This window comes from Aulostomus chinensis, chromosome 10, assembly GCF_037954235.1.
Source record: "Aulostomus chinensis isolate RoL2024-O1b breed Wild chromosome 10, RoL_Achi_v1.0, whole genome shotgun sequence".
NCBI classification, from domain to species: domain Eukaryota; kingdom Metazoa; phylum Chordata; class Actinopteri; order Syngnathiformes; family Aulostomidae; genus Aulostomus; species Aulostomus chinensis.
Window position 1 is genome coordinate 28,326,529 of NC_141329.1, and position 21,792 is coordinate 28,348,320.

Consider the following 21,792-nt stretch of genomic DNA (forward strand, 5'->3'; position numbering starts at 1 on the left):
CTTGCTCCGTGAGAAAGTCTTGGGAAGCGTTTCAATCTGGAGCCCAGGTACACGAGCTCAGCAGCTCAAGGAGACAGGGCTCAACATCAGCCAAAAACCGAAGAACTGGACAGTCTGACCTGAACCAACCAGAGGCCTGGTAGAGCAACAGAGAGCAGATTCCTGGACAAAAGAGTAGAAACAGGAACACGATCCTGCTGAAGGTATCATCCAAGATGTCCGTCGTCCACCGATAATCTCAGACGACCATCTTGTTCATGAGATTAATAAACCACGAAGAAACACGTCCGCTGTTCTGCTCCTCTGAACCAGTAGGTTTATAACACATGCATCGTCTAACTGAACCCCAGAACCAGGACAGGAACACCAGATTTACACTTCGGTGGTGTGCACCAAAGCCCAGGGTAGGTTACAGGTACCGGCCGTGGGCCACAGCTCAGATTAGAGTGCAAGGCTACCGTGTGGCTTGTAGTGTAGGTTAGGGTGTGGCTTACAAGCTCTGCTGGTCTGCACACCCACTCACCAGTCGGCTTAGCAAAGTGTTCACACAATGACGCGGCGTCCTGAACCTGTAAATAGGTTCTGGTAATAGAACGTCGGGTTCCTTCGTCTACAGCTTCATGACCTGCAATGATGTCTGCGGTTGACGCCACCTGAAGATGGAAGCTTTTGCCCTACAATATAAAGTTAAAATGGAGTATTGGGACCAGGGATCAGGAAGACAGAGAGGTGGAGGATTCATTATTTCATCACGCACTTTGAAAAAAGTGGAAATGTTGAGAATGAAGTTAAGTCTTGATATTTTCGCTAATAGTAATAAAAAAAACCCCAACAACTTCAAAACAAAGCTTTTCAACCATTGGCGAAGAGGTTCCAGCTGAGCGCCCCCACATGGAGAACTTGATGTACTATGTTTTTGACTCAATAACTTTTAAAAGGAAACCAAATAAACCAACACTGTCATGTGCTATTGAGGTGATGCTGAGACTTCTGAATGAACGTTAATTTAAAAAAAATGTGGAAAAACTCGAATTTGTTGTACTTTTCCTCTTTTTAAGAATTAAAAGAGCAAACAGTGCACCACATTTAGCTAAAAGGACCCGTCACCACTCACACGTCCGTGTCTGCTGCAGGAAACCCCACCAGGTCCCTGATTGATTTTCCTGTCACTGATATTAAAGCGCTTCCCCTTCACTTTCTACACTTTGATTTCTTTTTTCTCAAAGTGAACGATGAAAAGGAGAAACTCCATCCCCTTCCTTCCTCCAACGTCCAGAGGAACGTAGAACAAACCCAGTGGAAGTAACCGACCAAACTGTATTGGAGAATAAGGCCATCAGAGTACAACCGTGGCCCGACGGCCGCCATGGTGACGCTGGTGGGTGGAGAGTGTGCTGGCGTTAATTACCTGCTTCATGTTCCTGTCAGTGACCTTGAACATCTTTCAACCTTTCAAAACTGTGAATTGGATGTCCCAGCAGCACAAAGGCATCCCACTACCTGCAGCCCTCTGTACCAGACAAAGACCCGTTTTAAGACCACATGTCGAGTATAACATTTTTTTTGGGGGGGGGGGGGGACAAAACATTCTTGACTGTTTACGCGCTGCTGTTGTTCAGTTGTTTTTATCTTTCAATGAATTAACTCTTGAGGAGAATGCGTCAACGCCGCATTATGTAATTCTACATAAAACACAGATAAACAGTCACATCGGGACGGTTAAAGTCCGTCCTGTCCCCGGATATGTCAACCTTCTGTTCAGTTCCAGGCTTTAAAAACTTCCAACATTCCACTCGCTGGTTTCTGACGCCTCGAAAATGTTGCTTTAGTGCCGGTGTCGCTGGTCAGGCGCTCGGCGGGCAACTAAACCCGCTCCGGGTGTGACGTGTAGGACCTCCTCCTCCAACACACAGCAGCAGTAATGGCGGACTACGACAGCTACGATGAGCGGGACCGGGCCTATGGGAGCTTCGGCGGCGGCAGAGGGTGAGTACGCATACCTTCAACACAAACCCCCGCCGGACCGTCACCGTGTTCCCCGCTGCCGTCCTCCCCGAGCCTCGGTGCAGGGCGGACCGGCCCAGCTACTGGACACGGCCGGAGCTGACTCTGCGGGCGAGCAGCCTGCGGGGAGAGCGGCGAGCGCGGCTGGGAAACACCGTGGTCCAGGAGCTAACATGCTAAACGTTAGCAGGGGGCTAGCTGCGTCCAGCCTGCTACTACCGGGGCCATGTGCCGGTGGTCTGCCCGGAGCTCCGCGGCTGATTCACGTTGAATCTGTCCGGAGGTTGGTTGGACTTCGAGGCTGAAAGGCCGGAGCAGGTGAATTTTGTGGCGGGGCAGCAGCTGCAGGCTGCCCGCATGGCTGCATCATGTTCCGCAGCTGCAGGTTCATCCATGAGGCTTCTTATCGATTGGCAACATCGATTATTCATAAGCTGATTTGTTGATATGTCGATGCAGGCGTGCCCGTTGCTACGTTGATGAATGAGGGTGAAGATCGGTTTCCGGCTCGCGATGTTGCTGCAGGAAATAAAAAAACTTTCATCTGAGGTATTTCAGGCCTCGTTACTGACGTCACTGACACGTCATGATGTCCCCGATAATCATAATAATATCTCAACCATCCTCAAGTGATTGATTTCTGAGCGATTGGTTCCTCATCGGTGTCTCAGGACCATCTGCATCTTTTTCATCAGCATCATCTTCATCACCTTCATCTTCATCAGCAGGGTCAGAGTTCGCATTGAACTTGATTTTCTGATTTGAACTCTTAAGTTTTCATCAGGAGGCATTTCAGGTCTCTGTCAGTATTTGTGTGTGTGGTTATGCAGACTTGCGTGTGTAGGTTGGCGTGTAGATGGCATGTAGGTTGGGGTGTGTTGACCAGGTCTGCCAGAAGACATTCCATGTTTGAATGTATAAATTAAGGAAATACTACAATATAATATGCATTTTTGAATATCTAACATAGAATAACATAAGAAGTCTACCTCTCAAGTCCTGGCGAGACTTTGGGCCCCAGCACGCCGCAGCATCCCAGCCGCTCTCGGGGGATCCCAGTTCTGTTCTTCTTCCATGCGGCGGCCAGTTGGCGGTGGCAACGAAGCCTTAAGCTGTTATTGCCTGCTACCTGCCTCGTTGGTACTCTGTTTGGAAGTACTTGGGGGGGGGGGGTTCAGAACTGCTTTGTCTCTGTTGTACTAGGTTGTGGATAGAGAGAGAAGTGAATTCTTAGTACTTCCTGGAGTATTAATATTTATTGATGTATATTAGACTATATTTCAGTATTAAGAAAGAATATTCTAGTATTTTTTTGCCAATTTTCACAACCCTTGTGTTGTGTAGGTTGGTGTGTGTGTGTATGTCTTTGTAGGTTTGCGTGTTTTTACGGATGTGTGTATGGGGTTGGTTTCTTTTGACGGGTTTGTGTGTGTGTTGATTGGTGTTTATCGGTTGGCATGTGTTGATGGGGGCGTGTGTGTTGGCATGTAGTTTGGGAAACTGATCAACCTGCTTCATGGTGGACCGGCAGCCATGAAACGGGGGTTTTGGCGGTTAATGGCACTGATACATTGTTATAAATTGGTTAAGCGGTTCACCGCTGATGAGTGTCTGACACACAAGAAATATCAAACATGCATGTTTGTGATATGAAGGGAGGTATTTTATGTTAAAGTGTGAGAGGATGAAGATTCAATCACTCGTCTTCATCTTGAGACCAGCAGGCGTCTCTGGTACCTGTGGCAGAAAAGCTCAGACCTCCTGGAGGAAAATATCAAGCGATGATTTATCAAGGAGAATAGTCAATAAGCTGCTGTGTACACACACACACACACACACACACAGAAGCTCTGAGTTGAGATCAGTTTCGTTTGCTGTCACAACAGCCAACAGGTACCAGCAGGCCCCACCTGACTGGTCCTGAATCTCAGTGCAGGTTCCCTCCTGTCAACTCTCGTCCGTTGGTTCCCGGCAGAGACCCTGGCCCACCGTGGCAGCTCGGCTACGTGCTGCGGTCCGTCTCCTCTCACTTTGCCAAAGCAGCTGCGGATCTCTGGAAGTGGTTAAATAATATAAAGTTATTTTGGCTCTGACGGTTATCGTCATTATTCCTGTCCAGGGTTTTTCTCTGACTCAGCACAAAATGGGGATGATTCCAATGTGTCGCCGGGTGAAGAATCGAGTGACAGGAGGCTTTTATTTAACTGTTGAACCGCTGAGTCAGTTCAGATCTTAACGTCTGGTCAACCTGGACGACTCCATCATAACTGTGTTGCTGTGTGAAGCAGGATTCTGGCGGTGCTCCTCCAGCAGCTCGTTTATGTTGCCCTTTGACTCTGAAACATTCAGACCAGGTTGTGACAGTGAGAGAATAATTTATACAGGAGAGAGGCATCCCGTCCATCCTGGCGAGTACCACGATGTTGAGTTGTGTTCTCCCTCGCCGCCTGCCGTGGAAGCTTGAAGGACATAAACCCTCCTGTTGTGGCGTTTCCTGTGAGGCCAAATTGCCATCGGTAAAGTGGTGTGTTTGCCTGTTGTTGAACAACCTGGTGTGTTTAAATGCAGCATCGACATGTGGGCACTGCACTTGAACAAGTGGTAGCCCCCCCCCCTTCTGTGTGCGCACACTTGTTAGTAGGAAGTGTGATCTGCAGAACTGTAGCAGCTCCAGGTGGTAGCGTAGCGTAGCAAGTGGTAGCATAAGCTAATGAGTGCTGCTTAACATGTAGTATTAATGAGCAGCTGAGTTGCGTTTAATCGCTGTTTCATAACACTTCTCATTCCTGTGACATACAACAGCAACAAATATGTAGCTGGGAACAACCTTCCTGTGAATTTGAGAGTTGACCCTGTTGCTTTTGGAACAAGCGTAGCTTTTCCTCTGTCACTGACTGCTCTCCCTGGAGAACATGCATGTGTGGAACTTATTCTGGATGGCAAAGGAACTCAGTAACAAAATCACGTTGAATCGATGAAGACAGAAGCTGAAGCTGCAGCTCAGAGTCGAGGTGAAGCGCAAAGGAGCAGCAGTGTTCCTGAAGAGCCGAGGGCCTCTCTGTTCACTGTTGCAGGCATTAGCAGGCCTGTGAGCTAGGGCTGGCTAACCACCCTAACAATACTAGCCCGTAGAGTACTAAAGTCCAGCGTATCTGCCCTGTCCTCCTTAAAAGTCCCAATGTACCTTGGAGCAGAGCAAGCTGAGCCTGCTGATCTTTGAGAGGTTCGCCTGGATCTGAGGACGTCCAGAGCCGCCGCCTTCAGGGTTTGGTTTTGTAGGGTTTTACAAAGGGACAAATTACGAGTCCCATTCCTTAACTCTCTACTGTCGTCATCCTCGCTGCACATTTGTCTCTCGGGCCAAATTCCATACTGCCCTCAACCAGAAAAGATCTGAACCCTCACTTGATGTTTCGCAGACTTCTACTGCCACTGCGGTGCTTCCAAAACAAGAACCCATCAAGGCACGTCAGGAATTAAAGCCTCATTTTTTATTTTTTAGATATTTAATCAATATTTGAACATCCTGGCCCATCCCTGTGTTGACGTCAATGTTAGCTTAGCACCGCTAACTGTAGCATCCAGGCTTCCAGCATCATCAGAGGGGTTCGTTACTGAGGATGATCTTGATGAACTAAACCTGGAAGATCATCAACTTTTGTTATCAGCAGTCACATGGAACAATCCCATTGGCTGTTGTGGAGGAACCATGGAAACCACAACTTCCTCTTGGACTACAAACACACCTCAACCCTGACACGCTAACCTCCTGCGTTTGGTACGGCACACAGGGCCGGCAGCGGAACCCTCTGATGTCATGGGGCACATTCACTTCTAGCAGCACATCAGTGTGTCTGCTGTTGCCCTGTTGTGACTTTAATGACAGAGTTCACGTGACATGTTTAATGTAACATGTCAACAAGGTGTGGTTTTTTTCACATGCTCAGCTTCATCCCTGGTGCCTTGTCACCATGACAACTGTGAAGTTGGCCTTGTGAAAAGGGCTAAAGCCGAAAAGGCTCGTGAATGTGGTGGATTCATACTTGTCACAATATGTGATTGTTCAGTTTCAGTCACCTTGAAAAGAATCTGGCGTCCTGAGCAGTTCGTCGTCTGCCGCCTCCTGGTGCCAGTCACCTCTCTGAATAATCAGTCAGGAGATTTTTTTTTTTTTGTCAAATTAGTCAGTGTTGCAGGAGCTGGAGCAGCCTGCAAACATTTCCCATGATTCTCTCTGTCTCCGTCAGGCCCCGTGCAGGCGGAGGCTCTGGAGCCAGGAAGCAGAAGGAGCTGCCGTCAGAGCCCCCGTTCACGGCGTACGTGGGAAACCTGCCATTCAACACGGTGCAGGGAGACATCGACATCATCTTCAAAGAGCTCAACATCCGCAGCATCCGGCTGGTCAGAGACAAAGAAACGGACAAGTTCAAAGGTCAGTGAGGGGGCAGGGCTTCATTATGGATGTTTAGGGTCAAAACTAACTGCTAACCACACCCATGCTACTGTGGTGGAAGGTTCCCTGTAAGTGTAGTCACATGACCTGTCCCACCAAGGAAGGGTAGTTATTGTGTTGCATTCAGACCAAACGTGAAGCAAACTTTCACCTCAACGCTCATCAGTGACAAGATGGCGAACTCGTCATCAGCCGGGTCGGAAGTTTCTCCCCACCACCGTCTTCACGAATAACCATCCTGCTGTCTAGTACTCCCAGATGCCGAGGTCTCTGAGTTATGACATCATCGTAGCCGTCAGGTCTGGGTCATGACATCATCGTAGCTGTGTCTAGGTCACGATTTCATCAGATTCTTTGCCTGAGTTGATAAACTTGAACTGGCACTCACGTTTGGTCTGGGGACTCCGGGGTTTAAGAGCTGGGACCGCTAGTTCTCACAGGGACCAACAGATGTGTGTGTGATTTCTGACTTCCTGGTTCAGGTTAGAGTCAAACTGTCCATATGACCTGAAGTCAGTGGAATGTCCTCACAAGGATAGCTATGCAAACCTGTGTGTGTGTGTGTGTGTGTGTGTGTGTGTGTGTGTGTGTGTGTGTGTGTGTGTGTGTTCCAGGTTTTTGTTATGTTGAGTTTGAAGATGTGGAATCTCTAAAAGAAGCGTTGGCGTACGATGGCGCTGTGAGTAATGCAGTCATCACACTTACATGCACACGCACACACACACACACACACACACACACACACACACGGGGTGCCCCGCCCCAACCACCGTATGATCGAAAAAATACGACCTTAGAAACCCAACCCAAATACTGCTGCCTAACAGTCAATTAACAACATCTCAAAAGTGCAAGTGCAGCACTAAACAAAATTCCAGGCCTCGGAGCCAAACTTTCCTGGTGTAAAAAGAAAACACCGAGTCCTGCAGTAAATGCAATGAATTAAAAAAAAAAAGTGCAGCATTAACAGTTAGAGCTCGTTTAATTGAACTTGCATGTTTAATCCTGATCAACTTTTCCACATTATGTGCAGAAAGGACAGGTCTTGGGTCAGATACAGCGTCTCCAGCAGCAGAAAATACCGAGGTAGTAGGTACTGCAAGGTAGCGCTTGGTTACCGGAGCAGCCTGAGGATACGTGGGCTCTTTGGTCCTCCTTCTCCGGCTGCTGTAGTACAGGCTTTTCCTCACTTCTCGCTGTCTTACATGTCTGGTGAGTCTTTATTCCGATCGCATTTGGTCATTAACGTTTCAAAACATTGACGTTTTACTTTTACGATTCGATGCAACATCGTTCAACACCTCCACCTTCCGGACAGCAGGTGTCTCCCTCCCTCCTGCTGCACTGTTCCAGTCTCCTGGTTACCAGGCTGACTCAAGTAACCCCACGTGGTCTGAGGTGGAACAGCAGGAATAAGACAGACGAGTCATGTGGTCGATCCTGTCAGAGGCTAAAGTTGCTCATTTAAGCAGTTCCTATTGTTCATTAGCAACCGTTAGCTCAGCTCTCCTTCAGACAGTGGCTGCGTTAGGATGGCTGCTCAGTCTTTCTGGTCCTCCAGCTCAGACCAGCGTAGAGCTGCTGAACCAGTCACGACCCTCGTCTCCCTGCTCTGTTGGTCCGACGGTATTTGAGACGCTAACGTAAGACCCTCAACCACTTGGGATGTGAATATTAGCAACATGTTGGATGAAAATGTTTAATATATCATTTCATCTTGACAATTTTATTCAGGTAAATTTTTACTTCAATTCTGCACCTTTTCTTAAAGTTCAAATACACACACACACACACACACACACACACATTTGTTTTGGAAGGGGGGTTCCCTTGGTGGGCGGAGCCTCCAGTACACACTCACAATGTATACACAGGTACACAAACACAACAGAGGTACAAACTAGTCTTGGGCGGTATCGGTCTTTTCTCACCGTCATACCTGCTTCGCGCTGCACCGGGGACACTGCATATGACGGCATTTGTGCTGGATGAGTTGAGGTTTGATGTCTTTTTGACAGTTTGCTAGAGACAGGAAGCCACAACTCAGAGTAGTGGACCTGGTCGATTTTTTTCAAAATAAAATGCTACATGCAGACAGCTGATTGCTAAAACTGACAGGAAAGGACAGAGCACAACCACGAATGCTACATTAACATGGCAGGAACACGGAAACCGAGCGACGACCACCACATAGACAGAATTAGAACGAGTTCATTAAACCAGACGGGTCAAATATGACACGCCACTGGTGGACTTCTCTGCTGTACGGACACCATCTTCCCCAATGAGCCGCCTGTCCCACTGTAGATCCCGCAGCATGTCTGCCCTCTGGGGGTGCCTGCTACCACTGGAGTTGACGATGCTGAAAATGTGACTGTCAGGGTTCTCTAGTACCTTGTTATACCCTAACACTGTCATACCGCCCAAGCCTAGCACACACCTGTGATGTTGAAGGCCAACCTGGACTTTGACCCCTGCAGTTGCTAGGTGACAGGCCACTGAGGGTGGACATTGCAGAGGGACGGAGGCAAGAGCGAGGAGGAGGCGGCGGCAGCAGCGGCAGCGGCTTTGGCTTCAGGAAGGACGACGGTCGAGGTACGAACACGCAACCACACAGGTAAAATGCAGGTGACGTGCGTGTTAAACTGAATCTTCTCGTGTCCTCCAATTCGGCAGACTGGAAACAATTTTTGGTTTTAATTTGGATGCTTTGAAGCTGCCCTGTGAGCACCTGGGGGTCAGGACTTCGTCTTCCATTGAGAGGACAAAGTCCTGACAATCAACAAATTAATTCTCAATGTGGAACTAAAATGACTCTCAGACTTGGAGTAGACGACGCTTCACCTGTAGGTTGTCACCTTCATCACTTCATCATCATCGTGGTTACACCCCACCCATCCCCACCCCCATCCCCCCTTTTTTCCACCTGAAACCGCTCCAGTCGGCCAACAGATGAGCGGGGAGGCGGTTAACCAATGAGACAGATGCGCGGCGCCAGCTGTGCTTCAGTTAGATGTATTTCAGCACCATGAAGACGAATGAAAGGAACGCTATTGTTAAGAGCAGCGTTGGCGTAGGTCTGAGTGATCCTCATCAGACACGCTGAGCACGTGTACAGGTGCATTCAGGGCGAGCGCTTGTCCGGGACACTGTGGCGTGGACACACACACACACATACACACACACACAGCAACACCAATTTGCTATCATGTGATGGCGAGTGACACACGGGAAGTAGAATGGTGTGTTGAGTTGTCTCCTGTCTGTCATGATGTGTTTATTGCCACTGGCGGTTGCTGTTCCTCCAAACTTGTGTCCATCAAAGCTACTGAGCTTGATGATGCATTCACTGACGCTACAACATTGAAGAACATGTGACTCCAGACATCAGAGCAACAGGTGGCGCTGCAAGGCTCCTCACTGATTGGCTGATGGACCACTAACAAGCTCTGCCTCTTCAACGCTGTCCTTCCAGCTTCTTCCAGAGGGAGGCTCCTCCCCTTCTCTCTCCTCTCTCCCCCCTGACACGCCCCCGTGTTAAACTCCCCTGTTGTCTGCAGGACGAGGAGGTGTACGAGGAACTTCGAGAGGAGGAGGACGTGAATCTCGTGAGGAATTCTACGACCAACAAGGAGGAGGTGCGGTCAGGGGGTTCAGCAGCTCAACATCGACCAATCAGAACACTGCTGGGCTTCAGCCAATCAGACGGAAGGAGATTTATGAGACACATTGAATTGCCTTTTCAAAACTTGTGGATCACAAGTTCTGTGAATGAGCTCAGGCTGGTGGGAGGGCAGTGTCAGTTACACTGGTGGGAGGGCGGTGTCAGTTACACTGGTGGGAGGGCGGTGTTAGTTACACTGGTGGGAGGGCGGTCTGTCAGTTACACTGGTGGGAGGGCGGTGTTAGTTACACTGGTGGGAGGGCGGTGTCAGTTACACTGGTGGGAGGGCGGTGTCAGTTACACTGGTGGGAGGGCGGTCTGTCAGTTACACTGGTGGGAGGGCGGTCTGTCAGTTACACTGGTGGGAGGGCGGTGTCAGTTACACTGGTGGGAGGGCGGTCTGTCAGTTACACTGGTGGGAGGGCGGTGTCAGTTACACTGGTGGGAGGGCGGTCTGTCAGTTACACTGGTGGGAGGGCGGTGTTAGTTACACTGGTGGGAGGGCGGTCTGTCAGTTACACTGGTGGGAGGGCGGTGTTAGTTACACTGGTGGGAGGGCGGTCTGTCAGTTACACTGGTGGGAGGGCGGTGTCAGTTACACTGGTGGGAGGGCGGTGTCAGTTACACTGGTGGGAGGGCGGTGTCAGTTACACTGGTGGGAGGGCGGTCTGTCAGTTACACTGGTGGGAGGGCGGTGTCAGTTACACTGGTGGGAGGGCGGTCTGTCAGTTACACTGGTGGGAGGGTGGTGTCAGTTACACTGGTGGGAGGGTGGTGTCAGTTACACTGGTGGGAGGGCGGTGTCAGTCAGACTGGTGGGAGGGCGGTGTCAGTTACACTGGTGGGAGGGCGGTGTCAGTCAGACTGGTGTGAGGGCGGTGTCAGTTACACTGGTGGGAGGGCGGTGTCAGTTACACTGGTGGGAGGGCGGTGTCAGTTACACTGGTGGGAGGGCGGTGTCAGTCACACTGGTGGGAGGGCGGTGTCAGTCACACTGGTGGGAGGGCGGTGTCAGTCAGACTGGTGGGAGGGCGGTGTCAGTTACACTGGTGGGAGGGCGGTGTCAGTCAGACTGGTGGGAGGGCGGTGTCAGTCAGACTGGTGGGAGGGCGGTGTCAGTTACACTGGTGGGAGGGCGGTGTCAGTCAGACTGGTGTGAGGGCGGTGTCAGTTACACTGGTGGGAGGGCGGTGTCAGTTACACTGGTGGGAGGGCGGTGTCAGTTACACTGGTGGGAGGGCGGTGTCAGTCAGACTGGTGGGAGGGCGGTGTCAGTCACACTGGTGGGAGGGCGGTGTCAGTCAGACTGGTGGGAGGGCGGTGTCAGTCAGACTGGTGGGAGGGCGGTGTCAGTTACACTGGTGGGAGGGCGGTGTCAGTCAGACTGGTGGGAGGGCGGTGTCAGTCAGACTGGTGGGAGGGCGGTGTCAGTTACACTGGTGGGAGGGCGGTGTCAGTTACACTGGTGGGAGGGCGGTGTCAGTTACACTGGTGGGAGGGCGGTGTCAGTTACACTGGTGGGAGGGCGGTGTTAGTTACACTGGTGGGAGGGCGGTCTGTCAGTTACACTGGTGGGAGGGCGGTGTCAGTTACACTGGTGGGAGGGCGGTGTCAGTTACACTGGTGGGAGGGCGGTGTCAGTTACACTGGTGGGAGGGCGGTCTGTCAGTTACACTGGTGGGAGGGCGGTGTCAGTTACACTGGTGGGAGGGCGGTCTGTCAGTTACACTGGTGGGAGGGTGGTGTCAGTTACACTGGTGGGAGGGTGGTGTCAGTTACACTGGTGGGAGGGCGGTGTCAGTCAGACTGGTGGGAGGGCGGTGTCAGTTACACTGGTGGGAGGGCGGTGTCAGTCAGACTGGTGTGAGGGCGGTGTCAGTTACACTGGTGGGAGGGCGGTGTCAGTTACACTGGTGGGAGGGCGGTGTCAGTTACACTGGTGGGAGGGCGGTGTCAGTCACACTGGTGGGAGGGCGGTGTCAGTCACACTGGTGGGAGGGCGGTGTCAGTCACACTGGTGGGAGGGCGGTGTCAGTCACACTGGTGGGAGGGCGGTGTCAGTCAGACTGGTGGGAGGGCGGTGTCAGTCAGACTGGTGGGAGGGCGGTGTCAGTCAGACTGGTGGGAGGGCGGTGTCAGTTACACTGGTGGGAGGGCGGTGTCAGTCAGACTGGTGTGAGGGCGGTGTCAGTTACACTGGTGGGAGGGCGGTGTCAGTTACACTGGTGGGAGGGCGGTGTCAGTTACACTGGTGGGAGGGCGGTGTCAGTCAGACTGGTGGGAGGGCGGTGTCAGTCAGACTGGTGGGAGGGCGGTGTCAGTCACACTGGTGGGAGGGCGGTGTCAGTCAGACTGGTGGGAGGGCGGTGTCAGTCAGACTGGTGGGAGGGCGGTGTCAGTCAGACTGGTGGGAGGGCGGTGTCAGTTACACTGGTGGGAGGGCGGTGTCAGTCAGACTGGTGGGAGGGCGGTGTCAGTCAGACTGGTGGGAGGGCGGTGTCAGTTACACTGGTGGGAGGGCGGTGTCAGTTACACTGGTGGGAGGGCGGTGTCAGTTACACTGGTGGGAGGGCGGTGTCAGTCAGACTGGTGGGAGGGCGGTGTCAGTTACACTGGTGGGAGGGCGGTGTCAGTCAGACTGGTGGGAGGGCGGTGTCAGTTACACTGGTGGGACGGCGGTGTCAGTTACACTGGTGGGAGGGCGGTGTCAGTTACACTGGTGGGAGGGCGGTGTCAGTCAGACTGGTGGGAGGGCGGTGTCAGTTACACTGGTGGGAGGGCGGTGTCAGTCAGACTGGTGGGAGGGCGGTGTCAGTTACACTGGTGGGAGGGCGGTCTGTCAGTCAGACTGGTGGGAGGGCGGTCTGTCAGTCAGACTGGTGGGAGGGCGGTGTCAGTCAGACTGGTGGGAGGGCGGTGTCAGTCAGACTGGTGGGAGGGCGGTGTCAGTCAGACTGGTGGGAGGGCGGTCTGTCAGTGATGTGACTCATAATTTTTTAGACTTTGTTGCACCTTTAGGACTCTAAAGTTTCATGTTGAGAAAGTGGTCCAAGACGAAAGACACCTGATGCTTGTCACACCTGACACACACGGTCAAAGCAGCTCAGACCTGTACACGCCGTCTCGTTAGTTGGAGGTTAATAAAATTGAAATGTCCTTTACCTTTGACCTAAGATGAGTCTGACCCCACCTCCTGAATCTGTTGGACCCCACCCTGTTTTGTCCCATCATGCCTTTCACCACCACCAGCTTGTGTCATTAACCAGTCAGCGGGACTGCTCTTGTCATCTGACTCACCAGTCCGCCCGTTTGTCTCAACAGCTTACAGAGACGATGATTACATGGGAGGGCGGAGTCGAGGTGGAGGTAGCGGTCGCCCTGGCGACAGAAGGGGAGGCGGTGGAGGAGGGATGGGTCGCTTCAGAGATGGTCCCCCTCGTGGTGGAACGACAGACTTCAGGGAACCGTCGGAAGGTGAGACCATGTTGTCACGTGTTTGTTTTCTTTTTCTAGCGCTGCGATGTTGTGATGTAGTCAACGCACTGTTGAGAGACCGAACACAGACCGGACTGCTGACGCACTCGTTGAAAGTCCCCACGTGTTTGCGCCATCATATCTGCCATCGAGCGGTCGCTGAAGTCATCACGCCATATTGATATGAAGCTGTGGATGGATGCTCCATGCTTTAACGGTACTTCCTGCCATCTCAGGACGACTGGAGTCGCGTGTTGTTTACGTCTTTATGTTGGACTGTGGTTGGTGATCTGTTAATGATGACTCATCCATCTGAGGCAAGTTTGATTGGCACAGTGTGGTCTGGGAGGCGCTGGGAAACACGCAGCGTGATGATGTACAACCGCCACAGCAGGGATCGTTCTTGATGACCCCCAAGGTCATGTTTGTGTCTCATCAAATACATCCATTTAGTTCCTGAGCTGTTGAATGGCTTACAAGTGTGTGTGTTTGTTTGCAGAGGAGCGGGCGCAGCGGCCTCGCCTGCAGCTGAAACCTCGGACTGTCTCCGAGCCACTCAACCAGGTCGCCAACCCGAACTCGGCCATCTTTGGTGGAGCCAAGCCGCGAGAGGAGGTGATCTCCCGAGAAAAACCATAAGAGACTGATGGTCGTGAGGGGGGGTGGGGGGTGGGGGGGGGATTTGGGTGGGGGAGAGGTTGGGGGGGGGACGCATCCTCACCAGGATAGGTTTGAAGGCCTCGGTTAGCATTCCTTCCTGAGCGCTGGCGAGGGGACACCGCCCTCCTCCTTCTCTTCTTCTTCTTCTTCCTGTTTTCAGTTGGAGCAGAATATTTATTCGTAGCCGGAATAACGATGAAACACTGATCAACAATAAATCTGTACACAAACTCAACGAGCAGCTTGTCAATGCATGCCCCGCCCCCTCACCTCTGCTTAATGTGATGTCATTCTTGCCTTGCCCGTAGCCCCGCCCCTCACCAATCGCCAGGTCACCTGCAGTCCTGAGGCTCAAACCTCTTTTGTGTTTTGTAGTTCAGTGGAAGCCCCGCCCCCTCAGCCTGATAGTTCAAATTGGAGCAGAATGTTTTTGTCTTGTCTTATGTGGCTTGCTGCCATGGTGACTGTTCAGACAGAGGTAGGTGGGGCTTCTCTGGCTCCTCCTGCCAGGTGGTCCCATGATGCCCTGGGTCCTGCGTCGCCGTGTGGCGTCTCCAAACGATGAAGCAGAGGAAACAGAAACCTGAATGCTGCTGCTAGGGGCGTGGCCTAATATTAGGTTTCCTCTGATTGGTTGTTTGGGGCTGATAGGAATCAGTTTGTTCGTCATCTGTGATTGGTCCTCTGATCCACACTGAAGATGTCATCACTCTGCCTGTAGGAGGCGCCGGCAGGTGAACAGGAAGTGAAGAGGAGAGAGGAGAGGACAGAAAAACAATCATCTCTTTGATTTACTTTTTATTTTAACTTTTCTTCCTCCGTCAGACGGTGGCGCCAACGCAGCAGCTGCCAGAGAGACGATGACCGGGAGGAGGAGAAGAAGAAGAGGGGAAGGAACTAATCCGTGCGTTCTCCTCGTCTGTCTTCATTAGTGCTGTGACCAACGCGTCGCTAACATGCCGTTAACATGTTGCTAACACGCTGCCGCGCCAACACAGAGGGGTTGAAGGTTTCGTTGCTTCAGTGTGGATCATGACGACAACAAACATGGGAAAAAAACGAATGGTGACATTTTCATCTTTTATTGTCCCTGATGGAGCCACCTTAGACTGTCTAGACCAGGTCTCTCTGGGACCTGGTCCAGTCTGTCAGTTCTGGTTCTGCTCTGTGTTTGTGAGTTCTGGACGTTAGCGAGAATCTTTCTTACTGTACATCAGAAATAAATCGGCTGTTTTAAATGTTTTGTTGTTTTTCTTTGCAACACTGTTGATGGCAATAAAACTGAATCATCATACATCAGAGATGTGTCTCATTCTGGTCCAGTTCTGGTTCTGAAGGTCCCCTGAGCTCTGGTGGCTCAGAACCACCTGATTTGGACGGGTTTACTGGTACACAGCACTGAAGCTGCCAATAGCGGTGATAATTGACAGAAGAGGCAGAAGTCCTCAAATGCTGGCTGCATTCTGAACTTATTTTATTATTTAGTTTTATTCAACTATCATTTGGTCCATGTTATCTCAAATTTAATGTCTTACTCATAAAAACTCTTCCAACCCTCCATTGCAAATTAGCTTTTGCTAAAAAATTTGATTCTTGGTCCAGAAGGCTTTTATCAACATTTCTGTGTGTACTGTATCATTTAAACCAGGAATAAAGTTTAAAAATACTCGAGTCAAAAGGTAAATAAGTGTAGTTCGAAAAAAAGACGAGATCAAATTGATTAAGCCAATAAATCCATGCATATCGGCTTCCTGTCAGCTGTGACATCCAAGCTACAGCTACTGTGCAAGCTAACGTAGCTCCCATTAGCTTTGCCTCAGCCGTCGGATTAGCATGCTAACTACAATCCTACAATTCTACAATTTCATTTAGCAGACGCTTTTGTCCAAAGCGACGTACAACACAAGCAAGAATTCAGACTTAATTAAGGAAAAGTCCATAGGAAGCGCCAAAGTGCTTCAGTTGTGATTTGGTCACAGGTGCTGCCATCTAGTGGCAGAAGAAGTGTTGCCCCCCCACTTTTTTTTTTTTTTTAAATATAACAAACATACAACATCACACAACCCAGTTGGTGCTACATAGTCACTAAGTGCTGGGTCTGGGACCCTCTGACTGATTCTACCACAGCACAAAGAGGAGCAGAGTCAGCTTCAGTGCCTCGGTGAACTACCGCGACACTCCAGTGGACCTCTTAAATTGGAATTTCCAAGTTGACCATTGGGAATTCTAACTGGTTCTGTAATGAAATGAGGTTCTCAACACGAAGTGCAAGGACCCTTATGGTCCTCCAAGTCCTGGTCGAAGCAGATGGCCACCATCCTGACCTCTGGTTGTTCCTGACAGCTTAAATGTGCCACTTCTCTCAGGTAAATACAGGTGAGATTCTGGGGAACCAAACCTGGCTCCTGTTTTTGTATGAAAATCAGTTGAACTTATTAATTTACTAAGTGATGGAGCTGTGACGAGTCAAATCGCCCCAAAAAAGGTCAACAAGTTGAAGTTGGGATGGTACATGCTCGCGCATGCCTGGGAGTGCGTGCGTGCACGCGTGCGTGCGTGGCCGAACTTCCTGCTTGTGTCGTCATCAGTCCTCTTTAGTTTTCTTTTGTTTGGTTTCTTCGGTTCGACTTCACGCCGACCCGCTGACGTCATGCGGATCACTTGACACCTGTCCGCTGAGAAGACTAGTTAGTGTTTGTTGACTAGCCGTGGCTCGTCGGTGGGGAGCTAACTGCTAGCTACCGGCTAGCCGCACCAGCGCTGTCCTGAGCAGGTAAGACCACTCGTCGCGTCGACCTGTTGACTTTGTGTCTCGAGTCTGTTTAACTTTTCTACTTCCTGTAAACTTAAATCCACTTCATAACTAGCTTACTGCTAGCCTAGCATCTAGCCTGCCAGCGGTACCGGGGACTTTCCAGACACCCGTAAGACATTGTCCAGTTTAACAAAGACTTCCCCGTTTAACGGGTGCCTCCGAGCCGAGACACACCGGCGTGTTTTTAACCAGATGAACGGATCGGTTGGGGTTTAACGGCAACTCCGACTGAACCACGGAAGCGACGCGAGGGATGGAGGTTGGTCTCGAGTGAAGCTAGTCAACAACCGTCACGTCACTGTGTGTAATTTAAATGTCGTTTATGCCGGAAACAAGAGGAGACGCCGGTGATGCATGGAGGTGCATTTGAGACATGTATTTACTTGTATAAACGACTTTTAACGAGGCAGAATCGGAAACACTGCCTTTTTTACAACGTAGTTTGGCTGACGTCAGTCTCCACAAGGAGGAAGTGCTTCCATGGTTTCCAGGCGGTCGAGGCGTCGTGTTGTCGAGCAACTTCACGAACTAAGTTGAAGTCCAGCATTTCGAGCTCGAGTAACAACAGACAGTATCAGATGAGGACTGGAATTGTGCTCAAGTGGACGCGGTCCAGCTGGCGGGTCAACACCTGCCCCCCCAGAGACTTGGAAACTGTTCCGATCCATGAAGGCACCGAGTCACCCGGGTCGAGTTCCAGTCTCGTTAGTTGGGTGAAAAGTGATCCGGCGATGCGGTTCTGCACCTCGAACAACTGTTTTTGCTCTCTTAATCATCAACGTGAGTCCCGAACGCAAACGTGTCAGCTGTGGTGACGTCACATTCCGCTGAGAGAAACGTCTGCGAGTGGAAACATTCGCGAATTGCAGGGAAGAAGTTTGATGAGAAATGTTTGCCGAGTCATTGTCGGCTTCACTCACGTGATTTCACTGTGTTGCAGCTTGACCCCTCAAAGGTCATCACCGTGGTCACCAGCAAGGATGTGGGCGTCCTGCTGTAACTGGTTCTGTATGGACTCGGCTGATGCGGATGGGTCGGGCGGCGCAGAGCAGCGCCATCAGTCTTACACGAACTCTGCCTTCAGCAGCCAACCGTCACCACCATCAGAGCACACCTGTAAGGCCTGCGGGGGGCGCTTCGACACACCCGCCAAGAAGGTAACTGAAGGTTTGAGTCACGGAGGATTTTCCAGCTCGCTGAGTGTTTAACTATTCCAGTGTGCATCACCAGGTGTGCAATTTACCTGAAAACTGACACCAATATGTGGGATGTCAGGTTCACCAATGACCGACTGACCATCGCCAGCGACTGGCTGTGATGTCACATTGAGGCGCCGCCATCTCCAGAGCCATCGCAGCGACTGCTGGCTCCTTATTTATGTATTTATGTTTAATTATGTATGTTGTTGTTGTTGTTGTTGGAAGTGTGGTGTTGCGGGGGGGGGGGGCAGCTGGACATGATTGACAGGCCAGGTGACATTCAGGTCTCTCTCACCTGTCTACCAGCACGTCTGTGTTGATTGTAAGAAAAACTACTGCAGCCGCTGTTCCGCCCAGATGGAGCCCCGCCCACGTCTGTGCCACACCTGTCAACGTTTCTATGGCAACTTGTTGGAGCGGGCGGAGCTTATGAAGCTGAAGGTGAAGGAGCTCAGGGATTACCTGCACCTGCACGAGGTCTCCACTCACCTGTGCAGGGAGAAGGTAGGAGATGCTTAAGGATCTGAGGGTGATATTAATGATGACCATCCTGACCCCTGACCCCTGTCATCTGTGTTTTGTCCTGCAGGAGGAGTTGGTGGAGCTGGTCCTCAGCCAGCAGCCGTCACCATCCAGCAGCTTCACCCCTGAGACCCCGACTCCCGACCCTCCCTCTGAGACCCCTGACCCCCCCGCCACCACACCGGACCTCCCTGCCACCCCCCCTGAGACCTCGGCCATTACCCCTGACCCCCCCACTGTACAGCCGGAAGCGGCAACCTTGACTCCAGAGGAAACCCCAGCAGATGGAGAGACTGCAGATGAAGACCAGGTGAACCAGATCAGGGGTTCCTGAGAACCATCTAACCGCGATGATGTCAGCAGGGCAATGCAAGTGCTCGTCTTCCAGCTGAAGTCTCCTGACAGACATGAGCTGTTTTTGTCCCGTTCAGGTCTGGGATTCGGAGGAGGTGCTGGCGCCGGGCCGACGGGCGTCACTGTCTGACCTGAGCTGCGTGGATGACATCGAGGCGCTCAGCGTCCGCCAGCTGAAGGAGATCCTTGCCAGGAACTTCGTCAACTACAAAGGCTGCTGTGAGAAGTGGGAGCTGATGGAGCGGGTGGGCCGGCTGTACCAGGACCAGCAGACCCTGCTGGGTGAGTCCCAGTTGTCCCACGTCCAAGCCAGTTGGAATTTGCTATGATGTCGCTGACATGCCGTTGTACATGCCCATCCCCCTCTAGAGGCTGAGGGCGGCAGTGCGGGTCTGGAGGAGAACCTGTGCAGGATCTGCATGGACTCACCCATTGACTGTGTCTTGCTGGAATGTGGTCACATGATCACCTGCACCAAGTGTGGGAAGAGGATGCACGAGTGTCCCATCTGCCGCCAGTACGTCATCCGAGCTGTCCACGTTTTCCGGTCCTGAACGCATCTGAACCACCGGACGCCAGGTAAACCAGAACCCATCGTGGCCTCGGGCCCATGTGAACCAGGTGACTGATGTCTCTCCTTGTGTCTCAGGTCAGACTGTCTCTTACATACTAAAACTCTGGGATGCTTTTATTTTGTAGTGTCTCAGAAAAAATGACAGCGTGAATGTAGCTTTGACCTTTGACCCGGGACGAAGACTCATAGTGCCTTCAGTGGCGTAGCACACCTCCAGTTTCAAATGCAACTTTATTGTCACAGGCCATCGGGCCACTGGAGGGTGCAGCTTGACCAAAGACACGTGGGGGGGTGATTACAGCCCGGGATCTGTTTACAGCCTGTTCAAGGATCATATCATGGCGGGAATTGAACACATGGTATCAGACAGAACTTGTCCTGATGATCAACCTGCTAGCTGAGACTCCTTCAGGGAAACCGCCTTCAGGTCATGTGATTAAACACCCGACATGGCCGCTGCCCGAGGTGACCTGCACCTGTCGTCAGTCTGCTGAATGTTGCTCTGACAGATTGTTTGTTTACACAGTTTTTAACTAAACATATCCCACCCGTGTCTCCATGCTGCTGGGATTTGAACGGACCACCCAGGTTCACCTGAGACGGAACATGTTCTTCCAGGTCACATGACTGCTGGTGGCGCAGATCTTTTTAGACCAGACCCTGAATGAGAGCAGATCAGCTTCACAAGCTTTTCAATTCCTCTCCCCAGTTTGGACCCCTTTAAATCCCTCAGGGGCCCCTGGGAGTACACGGGCCCCAGTTAGAGAACCTCTGTGGTTCTCTGCTCCTCAGCCAGTCATTTGACCTTGAGTTCATTTTAAAGAGCCACAGCGGAGCTTCATGAAAACATTTTTGCTCACACACAGCAAAGTTACACAGATAAACAAACCTGTTACCGTGGGAACGTTGGAATTTTGTGTTTATAAACAAGCTGAGGAACCAGAACAGACAAACCTCTCATTTTAGCTTGGGCCAGTTTTTGCGCTGAGCTAAGCTAAGATGATGTGGGGGTTTTCAATCTGGGAATTTGATATTGTACAGTTAAAAGGATTAAAAACTGTTAGATTCCATTGAATTACGATTCAACGGTGATGACATCGAGTCCATAAATTGACCTTGTCTGTGACTGTTGGAGGTCAAATGGACAATCTGGAACCAAACTAAACCAGGTCAGCGTGGAAGACCTCTGTTCTGAAACTGCACCACAGCCTTTAATCTGTTAAATAAACTGATAAGATTTAAATTTTCTAACATTCTCACAGCTGAAAGACCAAAATGTAGAAACCCTGCAAATGTCAGCGGCCCCAGGACGCCTCCCTGAGGGACGCCACATGCTCAGGAGGGTTATTAACACCAGCGGTACAATAACATCTCTGAGAACATGAGGCTTATTATTAGTGTGGTTATTAACCACGACATTGACCTTCATGACACCAGCACACTAGTTTTCTGTCTGCAGAGATTTAGCATCGTTCATCGTTGTTTGTGATTATTTAACGTGGTTTTGAAATTACATTGCCGATGACCCTCAAGGACAAAAAAGCAGTTTTTCTTTTTACTGTGAACCAATTCACCACTGCAGCCTTGTTCACCAGTGATGTCATCGGTCTTATTCACTAACCTGCAAACATGTCCAGCGTCTCGTGTGTGTTTGTGAGTGTGGATGGCGTCCTGAGGTTGTTTTTTTTCCTTGCAGTGAGGTCAGATGTGATTGTTGTGCTAGGGCTTGTGTAACGGTGTCTAAACGCATCTCTTATTCTCCAATGGAGCATCAGGATCATGTCCAACTCCTGCTGTAGTTTAAAGGATCAAACTACTGACAACAGGAAACTCAACGTGTTCTTTAGCGTGTTAGCATCGTAGCGTGGAAGCTAATGTGGCAGCCTTTTGTTAACAAGCAAATGCTTTAAAAACTATTTTTCTGAGTGAACCTTGCTGAATTATTTTGGAATAAAATTGATTTTCTCAGTTGGGTTTCTTGTGTGTGTTTTTATTAACTTCAGTTTCTAATAGACAACTGGAAAAGATCCGGTTTCAGTTCAACTTCGGAGCCAGACACCCACCAGTGTTTGT

General features: G+C 50.9%; 3 protein-coding genes across 8 annotated transcripts in view; all 3 read left to right on the forward strand.

The window, feature by feature from the left end:
• ano7 (anoctamin 7) overlaps window positions 1-1,908 on the forward strand; it is a 12,466-nt gene extending 10,558 nt beyond the window's left edge. The window contains exons 23-24 of the mRNA XM_086216863.1: window positions 1-1,378; window positions 1,830-1,908. The exon at window positions 1-1,378 is cut by the window's left edge and continues 321 nt beyond it. The gene's annotated coding sequence lies outside the window, so the exon portion shown is untranslated. The remainder of the gene's footprint in view (window positions 1,379-1,829) is intronic.
• Window positions 1,815-15,554, forward strand: eif4h (eukaryotic translation initiation factor 4h). 4 transcript variants are annotated; one of them, XM_086216885.1, is made up of 8 exons: window positions 1,827-1,986; window positions 6,252-6,436; window positions 7,072-7,136; window positions 8,938-9,052; window positions 10,018-10,095; window positions 13,443-13,595; window positions 14,095-14,210; window positions 15,081-15,554. In XM_086216885.1, the coding sequence occupies exons 1-8, from the start codon at window positions 1,922-1,924 to the stop codon at window positions 15,117-15,119; spliced, it is 816 nt and encodes a 271-aa protein (XP_086073011.1). In that variant the 5' UTR covers window positions 1,827-1,921; the 3' UTR covers window positions 15,120-15,554. The 4 variants fall into 4 exon arrangements, with proteins under 4 accessions (XP_086073014.1, XP_086073012.1, XP_086073013.1 ...); XM_086216888.1 differs by lacking the exons at window positions 14,095-14,210; window positions 15,081-15,554 and adding an exon at window positions 13,932-14,083 and having other exon boundaries at window positions 1,815-1,986; XM_086216886.1 differs by lacking the exon at window positions 15,081-15,554 and having other exon boundaries at window positions 1,820-1,986; window positions 14,095-14,234.
• Window positions 15,555-16,819: 1,265 nt separating this feature from the next.
• rffl (ring finger and FYVE-like domain containing E3 ubiquitin protein ligase) lies at window positions 16,820-21,687 on the forward strand. 3 transcript variants are annotated; one of them, XM_086216878.1, is made up of 7 exons: window positions 16,820-17,028; window positions 18,011-18,227; window positions 18,576-18,773; window positions 18,859-19,101; window positions 19,223-19,427; window positions 19,515-19,724; window positions 19,795-21,687. In XM_086216878.1, exons 2-6 carry the CDS (start codon window positions 18,051-18,053, stop codon window positions 19,697-19,699), a joined length of 1,008 nt encoding a protein of 335 aa, XP_086073004.1. In that variant the 5' UTR covers window positions 16,820-17,028; window positions 18,011-18,050; the 3' UTR covers window positions 19,700-19,724; window positions 19,795-21,687. The 3 variants fall into 3 exon arrangements, with proteins under 3 accessions (XP_086073004.1, XP_086073006.1, XP_086073005.1); XM_086216880.1 differs by lacking the exon at window positions 16,820-17,028 and adding an exon at window positions 17,096-17,329; XM_086216879.1 differs by lacking the exon at window positions 16,820-17,028 and adding an exon at window positions 17,397-17,850.
• Window positions 21,688-21,792: the final 105 nt, after the last annotated feature.

Coding starts and splice junctions, on each gene's coding strand:
- eif4h (XM_086216885.1), top strand. CDS start 1,922: ATGGCGGACTACGACAGCTACGATGAGCGGGACCGGGCCTATGGGAGC. Junction 1,987..6,251: donor AGCTTCGGCGGCGGCAGAGG/GTGAGTACGCAT, acceptor TGTCTCCGTCAG/GCCCCGTGCAGGCGGAGGCT. Junction 10,096..13,442: donor CTACGACCAACAAGGAGGAG/GTGCGGTCAGGG, acceptor TTGTCTCAACAG/CTTACAGAGACGATGATTAC.
- rffl (XM_086216878.1), top strand. CDS start 18,051: ATGTGGGCGTCCTGCTGTAACTGGTTCTGTATGGACTCGGCTGATGCG. Junction 18,228..18,575: donor TCGACACACCCGCCAAGAAG/GTAACTGAAGGT, acceptor CCTGTCTACCAG/CACGTCTGTGTTGATTGTAA. Junction 18,774..18,858: donor CTCACCTGTGCAGGGAGAAG/GTAGGAGATGCT, acceptor TTTGTCCTGCAG/GAGGAGTTGGTGGAGCTGGT.